The following is an 18,562-nucleotide window of genomic DNA, read 5'->3' on the forward strand; positions in this document are numbered from 1 at the left end:
GAATTATACATCATGAGTTTAGAAGGTTGGTAGCTAGTGAACTAAGTCAGAGCTGGAACCTGTGTGTGTTGGGGAACCTATGTGTAGTTCCTTAGAGAAACCATATGAGGAGATCTATGTGTAGTTGTTCTATATAGCAAAATCAACTAGAATTTTCTTTGGTTCACCTAAGTGGGTGGCAACAAATGAGGAAACTAGAAGGGGTTGCATAAGTGGGTGGTAGCAAATGAGAGTTGGACCCTTGAAGGGGTTGCATACCCACTCCTATAGTTTCATAATAGTTGGTTTTAATTTGAAAAGTCACTATAATGTCTTTGTGCTTGACATAGGCAAGGCCATCACTGATGAGTCCATGAGGCATAGATATGGCCCTTAGGACTTTTTTTACAAGGATTAAAATAAAATTAGTTCTCTCCACAATGTTATGCATGCTTTATCCCTCTCTACAAATCCAAGTGAAACTACTAATTTGTTTAGCTAAGGTATTGACATGTTTAATCATGAGGTTCATGTATCTAATTATCAATTGACCTTATGTGTACATCTAGATGTGTAGATTTGCACAAGAGCCAAGATTGGGGTGAGAAGAATACATGGAGAAAAAAATGTATGGACAACTTGTGCAAGAGAAGGTATGTCAAGTTTATAACTAAGATTAGTATTTATTTATAGACCTTTAAAATATATGCAATCTTAGCATGGATTTTAAATAATGGCACTGTTGATTGTGGTTTACATGATGTAATATGTTTTACAAATTTATGTTTAAAAAAATATTGCAAATTAGCTAAGTTTGGAGTAGGATAAATAGGTTGTGTTGTGTCCATCTATTGTTTTAAATTTCGGCATTACATTAAGTATCAGATCATAGATTACTATACTAGAGGCTTATGGAATTAGTCACTTAGCTAAACAAATTAAACTCAATTAAATTTATATTGTTTTGAATGCCTACATAAAATTTGTGTGAATCATCAAACAAGTAAATACAAAACAAAATGATATGAACATGATTTTATGAAAGAGAATATTGTAGAGCTACAAAGTGTATGTGTTCCTTACTCTTGTGAAGCATACTTCATAAAGTTATGTGTAGTGACATGTGAAAAGACTAGTAAATGTGTTCTATCTCAAGTGGGTGATAGTGTTCATCTAACTTGTGTAAGGGAAAAGTAGATGCCATGGGCAATCCACCTAAGTGTGCCCTTTGTGAATGATATATATATATGTAAAGAAAAGAGTTATCAATGTTTTATTGTTTCATGATGTGATGTTGAAGTACTTGTGTTTGACCTTGCATTTCAAATTTTTGAATTATTATTTGGTGGCCATTGTTAAAATTTCATCTTCATTTGTGTATTTTCATTAATAAATGTTATTTTAGTTTAAAATTTCTTGTTTCGAGGCTTTATCAATTTTTTGTTGTTGGAATGTGTATAATGCTATGAAATATGTAAATTGTCATACTCATGAGGGTTCCCTAACAAGTTGTACGAGGGAAGTAAATGGCCTAGGGAACTATTGTTGGAAATAGTTTATCATTGATGTCTTAGATAATGGTTGGTCCACAATTACATTTAGATTATCATGGTGAAGAGAATGAAATTTACATGTAGAGTTAAGGTCAAACTTTAAGTTGACCTATGTATAGAGATTATAGATATGATACATATTACTATTCTAAAGCTATTTCTCGAAGTCATTCAAGAACTCCTTCACAAAAAAGTGTATATGATGAAGATGTTATAGTTACCATATAGATGAATTTTTAGACTATATCATGATTCACCTAAAGAATGCAGCATGTCAAAAAGTGGTAGTAATTACAACAATCAATGAAAGGGTAAGGCGGTAAAGTGTGCAAATTATCTTGAATGGCAATATGACTCTTTCTTTATCATATAATCTAGTTGGCCAAATCATGGAGTACCTCAATCAACCAACTTTGTTCATGAACTTGAAGGTCTTACATAAAACTAAAGCCATAATCACAAGCTTAGAAGAAACAATTACAAAGGTAGTGATCAAAGTTAATAAAGCATTGATTAACAATAATTGTTTTTGCAAACAATAAAGCAGCCAACTATCAAGTAAAAGCAGTAAGTGGTCAAAGGGTGTGATTAGAAAGTCATTGCAAAGTAGTACTTGGTAAAAGGTGTGATTCTATTTTTGAAGGATATGATTTGCAAGTGATGAGAAGGAAGCAATTGTAAAAAGTTTAAAATAGAAGTTATTTTAATTAAGAAAAATCACAGCCAATCAATGGTTGTCTTCATATTAAAAAGTCACAACCTTTTTATGAAAGATATAAAAAGGGGAGATCAAAACACTAATAAATTATTGATGGATCCTCACATGGTCTCAATTCAAACCCAAATAAAACATACAAAATCCAAAGTTTATAATGATATATCAATACTCCCATAACAAAAAAAACATAACCACATTCAAATTCAAAATCTTACTTTTATAAAATGTTCTTACAATGATAAGCATCAAAGACCCCCTTATAAGTCAACTTCTAAATTCCATCATACATACTTTTATGATACTCTTACACATTTCTTACAAGGTCATTAATGACAATCAAATCTTATGAATTCTATCATAAGAAATCTTGTTCTAAAATAATACCTCCACAAAAGCTGAAACATGATATATTTCATGCATTTACCTGTTATTGTTTCAAAAATGAATTTGTGTTTACGACATTTTGATGTCATTGTAGATACCTGTCAGCATAATATATCAAATTATGTAAGGAAAAATGTCATAACCAGTAAAAAACTGGAAAAAAACACTAGCAATGTACCTTTTTCACCCTTATATTATCCTCATTAATCAAGCAATGGCCTATTTTAACAGCCAAACATACACATGAACCAGAACTGTCCAAACAATCAATGCTGCAAATTATAACAATATGAATAACACGTTAAATTGAACAAAAAGCGTCAGCTTTTACCCGTTTTAAACCCCTGTTCGTTGAAAATTCCCTGTTTTAAATCCTAAAGCTTTCAAGAAGTGATTTGTCGTGGAAATGCCTTCAAAGCTCTCTCTGATTTCTTCCGGAATCTTAACTTTGAACACCAAAGCAATGCTTCGTTATTACTGAATCTCCCAAATGGAAGGCGTTTGGAATATTACAAAAGATTTTTGTCAAGTACATAAAACGCTGCATCAAGCTCAAACAACTTGTTTGGTAAATGGCAGACTCTCTGTCCAATTGATTTTCATGTATGCTTCAAGAGTGTGGCCTGTAAAGATAGATACCCAATTCACACTGACCAAAAGAAATATTTCGACAGATGAGACCAGTAACCACCGAATCCAACTAACTAATCTTTCGTAGTGCTACAAATTTGAAACCCAAACTACACTTGGGTTTTCAGCTTTGAGATCTCATCTATCAAATACTTGCATTCACCAACCCAGTCAACTGGGCTATGAGAGCGAACTGTGATGCGTTGCCTTGTTTCATTCATATACTCGGTCTTTGCTACACTCACACGGAATACATGAGGAACCCACATTGCCTTCTTCAGCTCCATCTGGTATGCCTTCTCATCAGCTTCCTGTAATTCCAAATGATATTAGACCTTAACACCTTAACCTGCCAAATTGAGAGAGCCCGTGGTGAAAAACATTGTAACGTACCTTAGATTTAATGGCAGCAAGCTCATCTGCTGTGTGACCCAGAATTTGTTCCGCATGTTCATTGAAAACCGAGAGCCAAGCCTCACCACTAGAATCAGAGGCCTTCACTACCATTATGTACCTATATTCAGAGTGTACAGAAAATGAGAACAGGATTTCATATAAAAAAGATGGGTTGAATATAACCTCGTTCCTTAATGCAGAGAACCAGTCTCTCGCTACAGAGACTTTAACAAAAATCAACAAAGCAAAGCAATTTTCAAAGAGGATAGAACTTTTTTTATTTTAATGAAAATGCAATCCTTAAAAACGAGCTGCATTACCTTAGGCTAGACTCATCCTCGTGTTTCTGACAACCTTCACACCAGTATCCCGAACCAATTTCTTCAGTCACCTTACGATTGCAAGTCTTGCAAGCACGATACCACATTGCCTGATCTGGTTTGATAAAGCTGATATAAACTTTCACATTGAAATAGGCTGGCTGGAGAAAATATCAGAGAAATTAATCAAAAACAAAAAATTATGTAATCCAGAACATACTCGCGAATAAAAACAGATCGAACAGCATAAATTGGATGTACCTTTCCTTCACCCACGGAAGGATCGGTGATTTCAGAGAGGAATGCACGGTCAGAGTACAATGATCTGGATCCACGGATTGGAGTTCCACCAGAAAGAGTCGATCCAAGAGACAGCATAGAGCTTCCTCTTCCATCCGTGTCATACCTAAAGCCACAAATATCGAATTGCATTTAAGATGTCTGGTTAACAGGCCACAAAACATGCCTTCAATGAATTAGAATGCTTACCAAGAACGAAGCTTTTGAGCTTCAGGAAAATCAGGATTAATCATAACGGTGCTTCTACCGGTGGTTGATAGAGATACTCCTGTAAATATCAGTATTGACCAATAACTTAGGTGACTAAGTTCACAATCTTAAGGACATCCAACATCGCCTATTGGGAAAGAGGAGCGCACCTGCGTAGTCACCAACCCTAATTCCCTTAACAGCTATAACAGGACCACTATCAACAATGTCCAGGAGTTCTTGACCTTCCTTCTTCGCGAGATCATTCCAGAGGCTTAATGTTACCGTCTTTTTGCTGCAAATGGATTTGAATCACTCAGAAACCAAATCTAAACTTATTAAAACCATTGTTAGGTTATTCTGCAAGGTCAAAATTGAAATTAAAAGGATTTAAGAAGTATAATATAGGCATGAAACAGCAGAGATGAAATTTTGACATACAAATCCTGTGCAAAGTATAGTTTTGGTAATTTATTTTAAACCATACATATGATGGCATAAATGAAAAGACTATGCTCTTTGTTTTACAACCAGCAACTTCTGAACAATGTTATTTAATTGAGCATTTGTCATCAAGCATACATAGGATGTAAACTTAACGAGCTTCTCCTAGACAATAATTGATGTATTGCTGGTTTCTAATCAAGCATAATCAGACATAAAACTTCACCTTTCATCTGCCATAGTGATATCACGCTTGGGAATCTCTTCATTATTGCTTTTACGCCTGATGCTGAGAACTGTTGATACACTCTGAACAACACCAATGACATCTGCCCAAAAAAATATAACATAAATTGCAGACAATATGACAGAACATAAATGGAAGCATAATACCCATAAACATTAAATCCATCAGCAAAAGAAAACTTACCAACGAGTTCCCTTGAATTCACATATTGACCAAGATCATCAATCTTGACAAAGTTGTGCTTATATTCTGGAATAGTGGTTTCCTCACCAGTTGCCTCTTCAACTTCTGAGTTTGCATGCAATGTCATCTCATAGTCATTTTGTACCGTTTTAAACTGCTTATTAGCAACTCGAAGACTTCCCTTTGAGATGTAGTACACCTTGCCTAATTCAAACTTGTCCCAGAACTTATCTGCAGCCTCCTTGAACATGGTTGCTTGAATTTGGGTGCCCTGAAACATATATGCATGCCAGAGTCAGTGAAAACCATGAATATGGCGTTTTCCTCTCACCATAAGCCTTAATCATACGAACCCATTGACTGAACTTTACAAAATTAAGTGATTGTAAGTTTGGCCAAAACTCCAATAAAAATAAAAGCAACAATGGGCATACATCTTCATCAGTAAGTTCAACATTGAAGACGCTGCCTTCCCCCCTGTTATTACGAAATGTGCGCAAAGGCCCTTTGTTGGTTACTCGAACCTTAATAGTCCAGTTTCCTTGATATGGGTTCAAGGAAACCAAGGGATAAACCCTTCGACTTATTCCCATTCGAGCAGCAGGTGCAGCACTGCAGTAAACAAAATATGTGTTATTCAAACTCACAGAAAATTTCAAACCCATAGCTGGAAACTAGGCTACCTAGAATAAGTAATGAAGTGAAGGTAAGTGTATATCACTACTATTTTGTATACTCTAAAGACAAGCCGTATTTAAAAACTTAAGAACAGATATATAGATCAATAGCCGTGTCTGATACTGGGAGCATTAACCTTGCAGCTTAAAACTATTTAATTTCAAAAAAAATGAAAAAAAAAATGAAAAAAAAAAAAAAAATCATGCACCCAAAATGTTAACAAAAGGGCTCCAAAGCGACCCCCTTTAAATTTAAACCCTAGCTATGCAACTGCTGCTACTTTCTTCAAATTAAAATAGAAAATATTTGGAAAGCAACTTTGAAACTTATATACCCAGCAGGCTGCAAGAGCACAGGCCAGCACCAAAACTAGCACAAACAGATACATTTCAAAAGCGCAAGAATCGTTACTGCACCATGGTTCAAAAACAAAACCTAACGAAGCCTAACTCAGGTTAAAATAGAAGAATCAAGAATGAAGCTAACAGCAACCATCGATAATAGTCAAAGAACACCTTGATTGGAGCCATTAAAAGGAGTAGATAAGACGAGGATTGTATGTAATCATCTCTATAAAATGAAATACAAACTGAAAAGTAAATAAAAGTCCATAAACAAATAGGTTATTTGACTAAACCCATGGATAGATAACAGTGACAAATGGCTTATAAACTGTTTTAAACTATATTAATCTGAATTAGTTTCTCATTAAATGACGAACTAAATATAACGTTATGGGAATAATGGTAATAAAAAGCAATGATCTTACTTTCCACATTGATCATGCACAATCTGAGCTGCAGACTTCAGTATAGGTCCGTCGCCCGTCTTAACCTTAACCTCAGGCTTGATATTATCCCCATCCTCTTGTTTTACTTCTACCCCACCAACCTCTGCATCAAGTGCAGGGGCAACTACCTCACATTTTGTGATTATTAGCACCCTGCAAAACACAAAACAGGAACATTTTCTTTTAGCCTAATGCTTCCATAAAAGTAAGCATGAATCGAATATACGATATTAAATTTTGCAATGAACACACAGGCAAGATAAAAACCTAAAACAACATAAAAGAGAATCGAAACTAAGAATCATTTGGACTCCAGATGAGCCCAGAACAAAACTAAACATAACATGCGCATGAACAAATATTTACTGTGAAACTAACAACTAGAGCGCTGCTTTAAAAATGTTACAACCAACAGCTAAGATGATATGGAGAAGTAATGTTACAATCAACAGCTAAGATGATATGGAGAAGTCGCAAATTAGATACCTCAAAAATAATGTAAAAACTAACAAGGTATAAGAGATTCCTTCTTTTACTAATGGAAAAAGAAATTTTAAGCATTTGCATTTTTTAAACAACATTGCAAAAAAACTGAATATAAGAGAGGATACACCAAGATTGATAGGAGCTTCTCTTAAACAAAGGCTTAAGTAGGAGATGATCAAGCAGAAGGCAAGGCTGCACAACCCATTTACCCATCCTAGATGTAATGTAGAAACCCTCTCTCTCCTAATACTTTGCTAATTTGGCAGGCCAATGGTTTCTAAGATCAGTTAGTTCTTCTCAACACCATGCTTGGAGCACTGCTAGGAAGCTCCATTACTTAGGCCGTCAGCCCCTTTGAGTTTTCAGGCTGCATTTATTTTCTTTTCAATTTTTCTCCTTAAGCCACTACTAGGCTTGGGTTCAGATTGACCCAATAACATGTTACATTCTGACAAACTGTTTAAGATTCAATTTTAAGACATTTCACCTATAGTTGTAGTGCTCTACTGTTGATTTGAGCCTCTTTACAGTTTAGAGTGTGCATTGTTTCCAGCATACACCAGAAAGGAAAGTAATAATTAAATTTATAAATTTTCCATGGCACACACAGGGCATGCATAATGAGACACATGGAACCTCCTATTTGTTGCAGGGGTGACCCAACATTGGATTCATCTTTATGTTCAGAATGCAGATCGCTTCTTAAAAAAAAGAATAATAAATGAACACCAAACCTAACAGATGACTCATGCAATGTATAAACCAAAACTTGGAAATCCCATTGTCTGCTAAGGCCCTAAATCAATAAAAGTTAATGATTGTCATTTGAAAACATTTAGTAAAACTCATTACAAGCGAAGATAAGAATGGTCTTAGAGAAATACAGAGAGCGATATTTACTTCTGTGGCTGATTTTGAATGGCATTGCATGTGTAATCAAGAATACGAATGAGCCCCAGATTCTGCAGCTTCCCTGAAGTGACCTCCCCGGCCATCGTTGTGGGAAGCATGGCCTTTATCTTCATCTTTCCATCATTGGCCATGAATCTGCACACAAATTTTAAAAAAGCCCTAATCAGTCAACCATATAAAACTTATGTGAGGCAGGCTACCCAGTAAAAGGAATGCAAGAAAAAAAAAACGCATAGAATTACGTGAATCGGGTATTGCTGCTTCCAACTGGCTTTAAGCCGACCACCTGCACTACCAAGTCAGCTGACTCGCCCAGCGAGGGGTTTCCTGCTAGCATGGCCTCTATAGCGCCTACTGTTATCATCTCCTTCGCCATGGCCTTCCTCTCCAACAAAACAGGTTAAACAGATGCAGATCAGGCGCGAATCGATCCGAAGACCTCTAGAATGCAGGAAAAAAGAAGGTGAGATTGAAATAGAAAGGCACAAGGCACGTCAATTTGAAGGAAAGCGGGAAGGAAGATGAATTACGATTTCAAGTTCAAGGATGAAATTTGGGTCTGGGCGGGAGGCATCTACCCGCCAGATTTTTAATTGGAGGCTGAGTATAAATGAGTTTAAATATTCCACCTTTGAATTCTTTTGTTAGGCGCATCAAAGAAGCTCGTGTGATGATTAATAGAGTGTGATAGATACATGGGTGATGTTAAGTTGGTGTTTTTTCCATTCAGGTTCATTTAGGGGATAGGGATTATAGGCTGGTCATGTGAGGTTAATTTTGTCAATATGTGGTCGTTATATAGAATATTATTAGATTTTTTTTAGAAATGTAAAATGAATTTTTATTCATTTACAACTATCTGCATTGAGCTTATTTTGATTGTTATATTATTTGATTTAAATAAATTAAATATGTTTCTATTTTAGTATATTATGAATTTAATTTAAAAAATAGTGTATAAATATTTTATATTATTTTATATTAAAAATAAATGTTATATATACTTTTTAAAAAGCAAGTGAAAAAAATTATATTCTAAAGTTCATAAATACATGACATATTTATTCACTACATCAAAATTATTTTTTTGAATCATTTTTGAAAATTTATCAATATAATTTTAGTATGTAGAATGGTGGGTACAAAAATTGTGTTAAATGGGACCCATCAATGCCAATTTATAAATACATGAGCGCTAGAAGCATCACACGTGTTTTTGTTTAACAAGGAGCTATAATATATAGCATCAAACTAGCAATGTCACCTCGCACTTAATATTCACATGCATTGAGTAAATGCTATGTAAAGGCACCAATACTTATCATATACCTATCAATAATGGAGATAAAGGTAGTGCTTCATTTCAACAAAAATAAAAGCATGGAAAAATTAAATGGCTATTATTAAAGAAAAAAGGCACTTCTATAGCACAAGTCTGAGCTAGTTTAGGAGAAGATACAATGAACAGGGCTCTCCTATATTCCCAAGTGTCATTTGAATTGATAACACACTTTGTATTTTTGTTGCCAATATTCTTTATCATTAACAAATAATTTAACATTAGCAACAATAGTGGTGGGCATAGTCAAATGATTATCAGTTATCTCTATAGTGTTGTACTCTCAATATAATTTCCAAATTCAATCCATTGAGTAGAGTACCCCTCCTCTATATTTGAAGGGTTTTCCACGTATAAAAGAGTAGTGACAATGAAATTGATTGCACAAATAGTAATTTCATTACCACTATTCTTATATTATTTTCATATAAAATAAAGGGGTTGTGTGTATGTTTCTCTTATGTTTCATTTACTTTGATTTCAAATGGCTTTTTCAATTTCACTAAGAACTACAAGGAGAATTGGGTCATTGAGTATTACAATTTTATCTCCTATATTTATTACTACTACCAAAATCTTTTAATGTTTTCAACTAACTCACAATATTTTCAAAAACATCTTGGTTTTTCATGTAATGAAAAATTGTATGTGTGTGTGTACATACACATACACATGCATATGTATGTACATACATACATACATACATATGTACATGCATGCATGCACACACACACACACACACACACACACACACACACACACACATATATATATACATATACATATATTTATGTATATATGTGTATATGTATATGTGTGCGCACACACACATACATATATGTTGTGTGTGTATGCTTACTTTCATTGATATTTATTTAGAATTCATTAGCTAGAATAGGATTCATGATTTCCTATTTAATTCTAGTTAGCTATGATGAATTTTATTGATAAACATTTGGTGACCTTGATGTGATTCAATAACACTCTGATTTAAAATGTTATGTATGCCTGCAGGTATAGGTGTTGGATGTTGCAACTACACCTTTTTTGAATAATGATATATTTGTCATTAGTGAATAACACTTAGTGAAAACACTTATTCGATTTTGAATGCTTACCGAGCTCATCACTCAGTCCACAGCCTATACCGAGCATTCGGTAAAGCTTACCGATTAAACAGTTCATACCGAGCAGTAAGACTCTTACCGAGCATATGAGACAAACAGCAGTAACTGAGAAGTCAGTTCTTACCGAGTTACCAGTGGTTACCGAGTGTCACTATATCTACCGAGTCACCACAGCTACCGAGTTCCAAGCTACACTTCGGGACTAGTATGGACCGAGCTTCTACTCTTACCGAGAGCATGACGATGCCGAGTACTGTAGTGGACGCCGTGTATCAGAAGATCATCGAGCCAGCTTGAGGAACCGAGTATCTACCGACTCAGTAATATTTTGTTCACCTATGTAAGGCCGACTTAAGAATGAGTTTATGTTATTAATTTGTATGAAGCCGACTTTATGAAATGTAATGTAATTATGGACGGTATATATATGTGATGTATTATACCATCTGTAATAAGCAATGTGAAAAAATGTAAGATGTATGAATATGCGAAATTAGAAAGAGCAGAGCAGAAACTGCATTAAGGCAGCAAACCAGAACATTTTCGCAGAGTCAGTAAAGGAGCAGAATCGACATATCTATCTCAGAAGGAGATCAATACTCAAAGGATCTTATCAGCAATAAAGTTGTAAGTCAAGATCTACTGTTTCATCCTAACAGTTGAATCAGTTTGTAAATCCTTTAACCAGGTAGACTTAACAGTCTTTTGTAAATCTCTTAACCGAGTGCATGCTTCATTGTATGTTTGTAAATCCTCTAACAAGGTGGACCTAGCAGTCCAAATTTGCTTCTAACAGGGCAGATCATCAGAAGTGATCATTGTAAGCCTTAACCGGCCAACTTTTACTGCAGTACCAAAGTTTTGTGGGTACCATCCCCACCCCAGTTTTACTTTCTATTTGGAAGGTTTCTGGGTCACCAAATCTTTGTGTTAAGTGTTATACTTTCATGCATACAGTAGATTAAATGAATGAATGGTTTAATATATGCAAGTGCAGAAATGAATTAAAAGTTTTAAGTGTTACTGATTCACCCCTCCCCTCTCAGTAACTTGGTTAGTCCTGAATATTTTCAACAATTGGTATCAGAGCCTTGTGGTTCTCAGAGTAAAAGTTTGACAGCTTGAGAAAAGATCAAGACAATGGAGATATTCAGACTTGACAAAGCTATTGAGAATGAAAAGCTAGATCTGGAAATGGCCATAACACAACTCAAAGAAGCAAGAGAACATCTTTCCCAATCCCTAAAAAGAAGAAAGGAACTAGCAAAAGAAATAAATGATCATGAGTATGTTGAAACAAAAATTGAAGATCTCTTTCCTACAAGTAGTTCAAATGAAGTAGATGAAGCAAACAATGCAATCAAAGAACTCCTAGAAAAGAATGGATTACTGCAAAAAGAAGTAAGGATGCTAAGAAGAGAACAGGAAATTCAGTCTGCAAGATTTTGTGAAATCCTGGAACAAAGGAATAAAATGCAAAATGAAATAGAAGGAAGAAGCAATGAAATTGTACAGCATGAAGATCTCACCGAGCAACTCTCCAATGCAAATGAAGAGATCAGAATTCTCAAAGAACAGAATGAAAGTTTAAAAAATGAGCTAGATATTCAAAATGAAAGGATGATGAAAATTCAAATAGACTTGGATCAATTAAATGAGCAAAATCTTCACAAACAAAAGGATAAAGCCGGTCTTGGTTACAATGAAGAAGGTGAATCTTCCGAGCAAGGTAGTCGAAGAAATCAAAGACCTACATGCAATTACTGTGGTAAGACAGGTCACACATCAAACAAATGCTGGAGCAATGGAAAGACAAGATTCAAAGGCAAATGCTACAACTGTAATCAGCATGGTCACAAGGCTAGTGAATGCAAGGAGAAACCAAAATTTGAAGGCAAATGTCACAAATGCAAGAAACAAGGTCACAAAGCATCAGAATGTAGAACAAAGATATTCACTCCAGCAGAACAAATTGTCAAAGCAATATTTGGTTGGGATTACAATACCTGGTGCAGATGTCATTATTGTGGAGAATATGGACACATTGGGTTAAATTGTACAAGGCATCATCTAAGGAAGAAAGATACAACCATAAGATGTTATACATGCACTGAACTCGGACATATAGCCAAGAACTGCATGAACACAAAGAAGGTTGAAGATGAAAAGAAAGCTAAAGCTGACAACATTCGGAAACAGATGAGACAGCAGTGGGTTCCTAAATCTACCGAGCAGGATAAATCATGCAATGGTCCTGTCACTCAAGAATTAGGTGACCCCACCATTACAAATTAGATCCATTAAAGAAGATAAGGAACTGCATCTTCAAAGCTTTACCATAAGCAGTTCTAAAATACAAAAGCATAATCGATGAAATCAGTATTTCCGATACATACAGAAAAGTCACTTACCGAGTTGAATGTTACCGAGCATGGTAAAACTGCAGACCTTACCGAGTTAGGTCAGAAATAAGAACACCGAGTTAGGTCAGTCTTACCGAGCAATCGCAAAAGTCATTAAGTCATCTCACCTACCCACTTATCGAGCATTAATGACATAATTTTAATAAAAAGGGCAAAATCGACTTCATTCTTCACCGCGTTATTCAGCATTCGAAGAGCTTAGGTTTTCAAAGTGCTTAAGGAGATTTAAGACGAATTTGCAGCGAAGAATCTAAAAGGAACTCAGGTTATTCAGCAATGACTTCTACTAGCACAACCAGCAGGAGCAAGGCGAAGAAGACTTCCAATATGTTAGTGAAAGGAGTTAAATGGACAGCGCCGAACTTCAAACTCGTTCCAGCGATCGCAGAATCACTCGACCCAAGTGGAGCACAGTCCAGAATTCCTTCCAAGGTACTTCTCATCAATGACATTCGTACTCATTTCAAATGCACTATTCAAGAGTTAGGAACTTTGGAAATGGACAATGCCCTAGATCAGCTATGTGTTGACAAAACCCTGAAACCCGAGCATAGACATTTGGAAATCAAAGGCTTGACCCATATCCCACACCTACCAAGAAACTTTCAAGTAAAATGGATTAGGTATGTATAGAGCCGTGTACATGATGGGCAACTTTGGTTAGATCAACCTATCTTAATAACAAAGAAGATGATTCATAGAATCACAGGATTACCGATGTCAGACAGAGCAAAATCCACCAAAACCCTAGGTCAGGACGAACTGCAGGAGTTAACTCAAGCCGAATGGGATGGCAGAGGAATGAAAATTAACAATGTATCTGATGTTGAACTTAAATTTGGTATTATTATCATTGCATATAAGCTGTATAGTTCCAGTAGGCTAAATAGTGTGGCATGTGAGGCGGTAGACCTTGCCTACAAGGTAGTAAAGAAGAACATGGATTTTGACCTAGCAGAGGTATTACTACAACAATTCAACAAGAACATGGACAGTATAAGGACATCAAAGAATAATCCATGCAAATTTGGTTCTTTGTTGATTTGTATATTTTTCTATGTACAAAACTTTTTCCCTTCTAAAGGCACGGTAGTATGGAGGAAGGATACTCCAATTTTGTATCAGATAAATGAGTTTATAGCAGAAATAGGTCAGAATTTTGAGACAGTAATGGATAATTATTTTGAAGAATTTAAGGACAAAATGAACAACAGGTTCAGGATTCCTCCTAAGTTGGTAAAAGATTACAAGGATGATATATGCTTCATGGTAGACTGTGATAAAGTTTACATCTAGGCAGCCATACCCCGAGTGGCATGGGTAAAACCATTACCCTATGAAATTAACATAGATGAAGCAAGGAATATAATAGAAGCCCTGATAAATGAGCTAGCCATTCCCAACACCCCTGCATTTGGCACTTATGATGAGGCCAAAGCCAGAATTGAGCTTGAAAACAAGCTTCCAAAGGCCACCACCAGTACCAAGAGGAAGGCAGCTAAAACAGAGGAATCAGAAGAGGAATCAGAGGAGGAAACAGAAACATCAAAGAAGAAAGGCAAAGTAGTAATCACAAAGCCCAAACCTAAAACTGCAGTGTTCACAAGGAAAACCAGAAAAGGGCAGAAAGAAAGTGAAATTCTATTCAGGAGACCCCCTCCTACCTTCGAAGAAAAATTGAAGCAATTGGAACAAGGATCTGGCATGGCTAACTTCAAGGCACTGAGGTATGAAAACAGATCAGATGCAGAAAAGATGCAGATCGAGGAGCTTTTACTGAATAAAATGGGAAAATGGAAATATACCCCAGATGATATCAGCTCTCAAATTCCAAATGAGCTTCTAGTCAGGATTAGACCAAGATGGACTTCAGCAGTGCAAACTGTCAAAGACATTTATGCACAAACCTTGAAACAGTTGTTACCTAACCTGACATATAAAGAAGTAAAAGAGGCATTAAAGAAGAATGAACACCAAATGACACTTAGGTTTCATACCTTCTTAGTTCTCTCCAAGCAGATAGAAGCAATAGTAAATAATGCCACAATTGTGTGGAAAAGGATATATAATCTGCCAATGCCATCTGACCCCACGGTAACAACTGAGGGTGAAAAAGAAGAGGATGAAGAGGATGAAGAGGAGAAGCAAGAAGAAGAAGCAGCTGAGGAAGAAGGAGACACGGTAATCATAAGTGAAGAAGAAGAAGGTGACACGGTGATAATAGGTGATGAAGAAGATGATCCTGAACAGGTAGCAGCAAAAGTCATTGCATCTCTTCCTCACTCACCACAGAAAGGCGTTGCATCATCAGCTTCAGCCAGCAGAATTGTGAGCACAGTAGCTACATCTATTGCTCAATCCTTTCCAATCACCTCTCAGCTCCAGACTCCAATAGTTACCTCATCCACCGAGCTGCAGATCATGTCATTATCTACCGGGATGCAGAGTGTTGCTTCTACCGAGCAACAAGTGATTTCTTCAGTCACTGAGGTCACAACTTCTCCTGCAGCATGTATAGTAAGTTTTGCAACCTCTCCAGTTTTGACACATTCTTTTGCACCTATCAGCACTCCTGCATGTACATCAATTTTGGAAACAGTCGGTACATCCATGAGTCTTCCTATTCCAGTTATAACAGCTAGTCCAACCTTATCAACCATTGTAACTACATCAAAAGATAAGGAAGTAAGCACAAAAGTAATACAAAAGACACCTTTAAAACTTTTGCTTACCGGCAAGGCTATAGAGGAAGATATAGATCTGGATAAAGAGATTGTCATACCACAAATAGACCTCAATACTGCATCAATTGATGAAATGAGATTGATCGGCCAGATGTTAGAACAGAAAGAAAAACGAAAACAATTAAGAAGTGAGAGAGACAGGGAATTCAACATCATAAATGGTGCAAAGACCATTCTTACAGATGCCTTAGGCATAAAAGTTGATCCCTCTCAACACATTTTGCTACAACTCGAAGAGGCTGTGAATAGATTCAATGAGGATTCATCAGGAGAAGAGAAACTGATAGAACGAACCGAGAAGAAATTTGATAACAAGGTGCTTGAGCACATTGCTCAGCAGATAGCAATAAAACAAGTAGAATTGACCACTATTTTGGCCAAGTTAGAAAATTCTTTCAATAATGTAACTTCATTCTTTGCAAAGTTATGTGATGTCACCGAGTTCACAAAAGGAATCAGAGATCAACTGAAGAAAGTTGATGATGATCTGAAAGCAAGTGCACGACAGTTGCAGCTTGACCCCAGCTCAAGCTTAACTCACCATTCAAAAATCAGAGTCCTATCAGATAAGCAATCAGAATTACTTAGGGAAGATGCAAGGATCCGGTCTACATTATTAGATATTCAGAATATGATCCTTCCTAACATGGATACAATGCAGAAACACATTACACATTCCAAAACATTGATCCATGATAACAGTTTTTCAGTTGCAGAGCATGTAATTGAACTATCAGCCAAAGTTCAAGTTGCATTGTCTATTTGCACAATTTTGCAAGAAAATTGGGATAAGACCTTGGCTCATATCAAACAGGTACACTCAGAGTTTATCTCACGCTTTAATATCTCTATTTGAGTTATCTATTCTTTGACATTATTGTCAAAAAGGGGGAGAATATGAAACATATTATTAGAGACAAGGGGAGAATGTAAATAACAATTGGTATAGAGATAAGTATAGAATCATATGTATATTCTATGGGGGGGTTATGTACAGTGAGATATACAGGTATATACAGCAATCTACAATTGGTATCAATTTTGAAGAATCAAGTCAGCATGACAGATTCATTTTTGTCTCATAAGTGTTTTTGTCACTAATGCCAAAGGGGGAGATTGTTGGAATAATGATATATTTGTCATTAGTGAATAACACTTAGTGAAAACACTTATTCGATTTTGAATGCTTACCGAGCTCATCACTCAGTCCACAGCCTATACCGAGCATTCGGTAAAGCTTACCGATTAAACAGTTCATACCGAGCAGTAAGACTCTTACCGAGCATATGAGACAAACAGCAGTAACCGAGAAGTCAGTTCTTACCGAGTTACCAGTGGTTACCGAGTGTCACTATATCTACCGAGTCACCACAGCTACCGAGTTCCAAGCTACACTTCGGGACTAGTATGGACCGAGCTTCTACTCTTACCGAGAGCATGACGATGTCGAGTACTGTAGTGGACGTCGTGTATCAGAAGATCACCGAGCCAGCTTGAGGAACCGAGTATCTACCGACTCAGTAATATTTTGTTCACCTATGTAAGGCCGACTTAAGAATGAGTTTATGTTATTAATTTGTATGAAGCCGACTTTATGAAATGTAATGTAATTATGGACGGTATATATATGTGATGTATTATACCATCTGTAATAAGCAATGTGAAAAAATGTAAGATGTATGAATATGCGAAATTAGAAAGAGCAGAGCAGAAACTGCATTAAGGCAGCAGACCAGAACATTTTCGCAGAGTCAGTAAAGGAGCAGAATCGACATATCTATCTCAGAAGGAGATCAATACTCAAAGGATCTTATCAGCAATAAAGTTGTAAGTCAAGATCTACTGTTTCATCCTAACAGTTGAATCAGTTTGTAAATCCTTTAACCGGGTAGACTTAACAGTCTTTTGTAAATCTCTTAACCGAGTGCATGCTTCATTGTATGTTTGTAAATCCTCTAACAAGGTGGACCTAGCAGTCCAAATTTGCTTCTAACAGGGCAGATCATCAGAAGTGATCATTGTAAGCCTTAACCGGCCAACTTTTACTGCAGTACCAAAGTTTTATGGGTACCATCCCCACCCCAGTTTTACTTTCTATTTGGAAGGTTTCTGGGTCACCAAATCTTTGTGTTAAGTGTTATAATTTCATGCATACAGTAGATTAAATGAATGAATGGTTTAATATATGGAAGTGCAGAAATGAATTAAAAGTTTTAAGTGTTACTGATTCACCCCTCCCCTCTCAGTAACTTGGTTAGTCCTGAATATTTTCAACAGCCTGCAGGTATAGGTGTTGGATGTTGCAACTACACCTTTTTTAAAAAATCATATTCTAATAGATTTTCTAATCTTAATTGGTGTTTTATTCAAAAATTTCAAGACTAACATTGTGCATATCAGGTTCCAGGCAAGACTGTAGGTTGTTCATGTAATGGTGAAAAAGGGTGAATGATGGAGAGATCAAGAGGAAAGCTTTTCTTCCCTCTGAGGAGAGATGAAAGTTTCACTACGGATTTCCCTTCAAACACCTTATTCACATTACATTTAAAAGAGGGGGAATTCACTAGATCCAATCTCTTAGGACAAAGATTGAATACTAAATGAATTGATAATGGGATAGAAATGATAAGCTAACCCCTCTTTTAGAATGGAAAATGATTGAATTATGTTAAGTGTAAAAGTAGCAAAGAACTGATTATAACTCGAGATAGAAACGTGAG

At 36.0% G+C, this 18,562-nt stretch overlaps 1 protein-coding gene across 1 annotated transcript; it reads right to left on the bottom strand.

Moving 5' to 3' along the window:
• Window positions 1–2,794: 2,794 nt before the first annotated feature.
• Window positions 2,795–8,787, bottom strand: LOC131077760 (replication protein A 70 kDa DNA-binding subunit B). The gene is made up of 12 exons (XM_058015311.2): window positions 8,452–8,787; window positions 8,198–8,344; window positions 6,791–6,964; window positions 5,778–5,955; window positions 5,344–5,614; window positions 5,140–5,242; window positions 4,640–4,764; window positions 4,470–4,548; window positions 4,242–4,386; window positions 3,981–4,141; window positions 3,658–3,778; window positions 2,795–3,575 (listed from the first exon to the last, which is right to left on the bottom strand). The coding sequence occupies exons 1-12, from the start codon at window positions 8,583–8,585 to the stop codon at window positions 3,375–3,377; spliced, it is 1,839 nt and encodes a 612-aa protein (XP_057871294.2). The 5' UTR covers window positions 8,586–8,787; the 3' UTR covers window positions 2,795–3,374.
• Window positions 8,788–18,562: the final 9,775 nt, after the last annotated feature.

This window comes from Cryptomeria japonica, chromosome 6, assembly GCF_030272615.1.
Source record: "Cryptomeria japonica chromosome 6, Sugi_1.0, whole genome shotgun sequence".
Taxonomy (NCBI): Eukaryota; Viridiplantae; Streptophyta; class Pinopsida; order Cupressales; family Cupressaceae; genus Cryptomeria; species Cryptomeria japonica.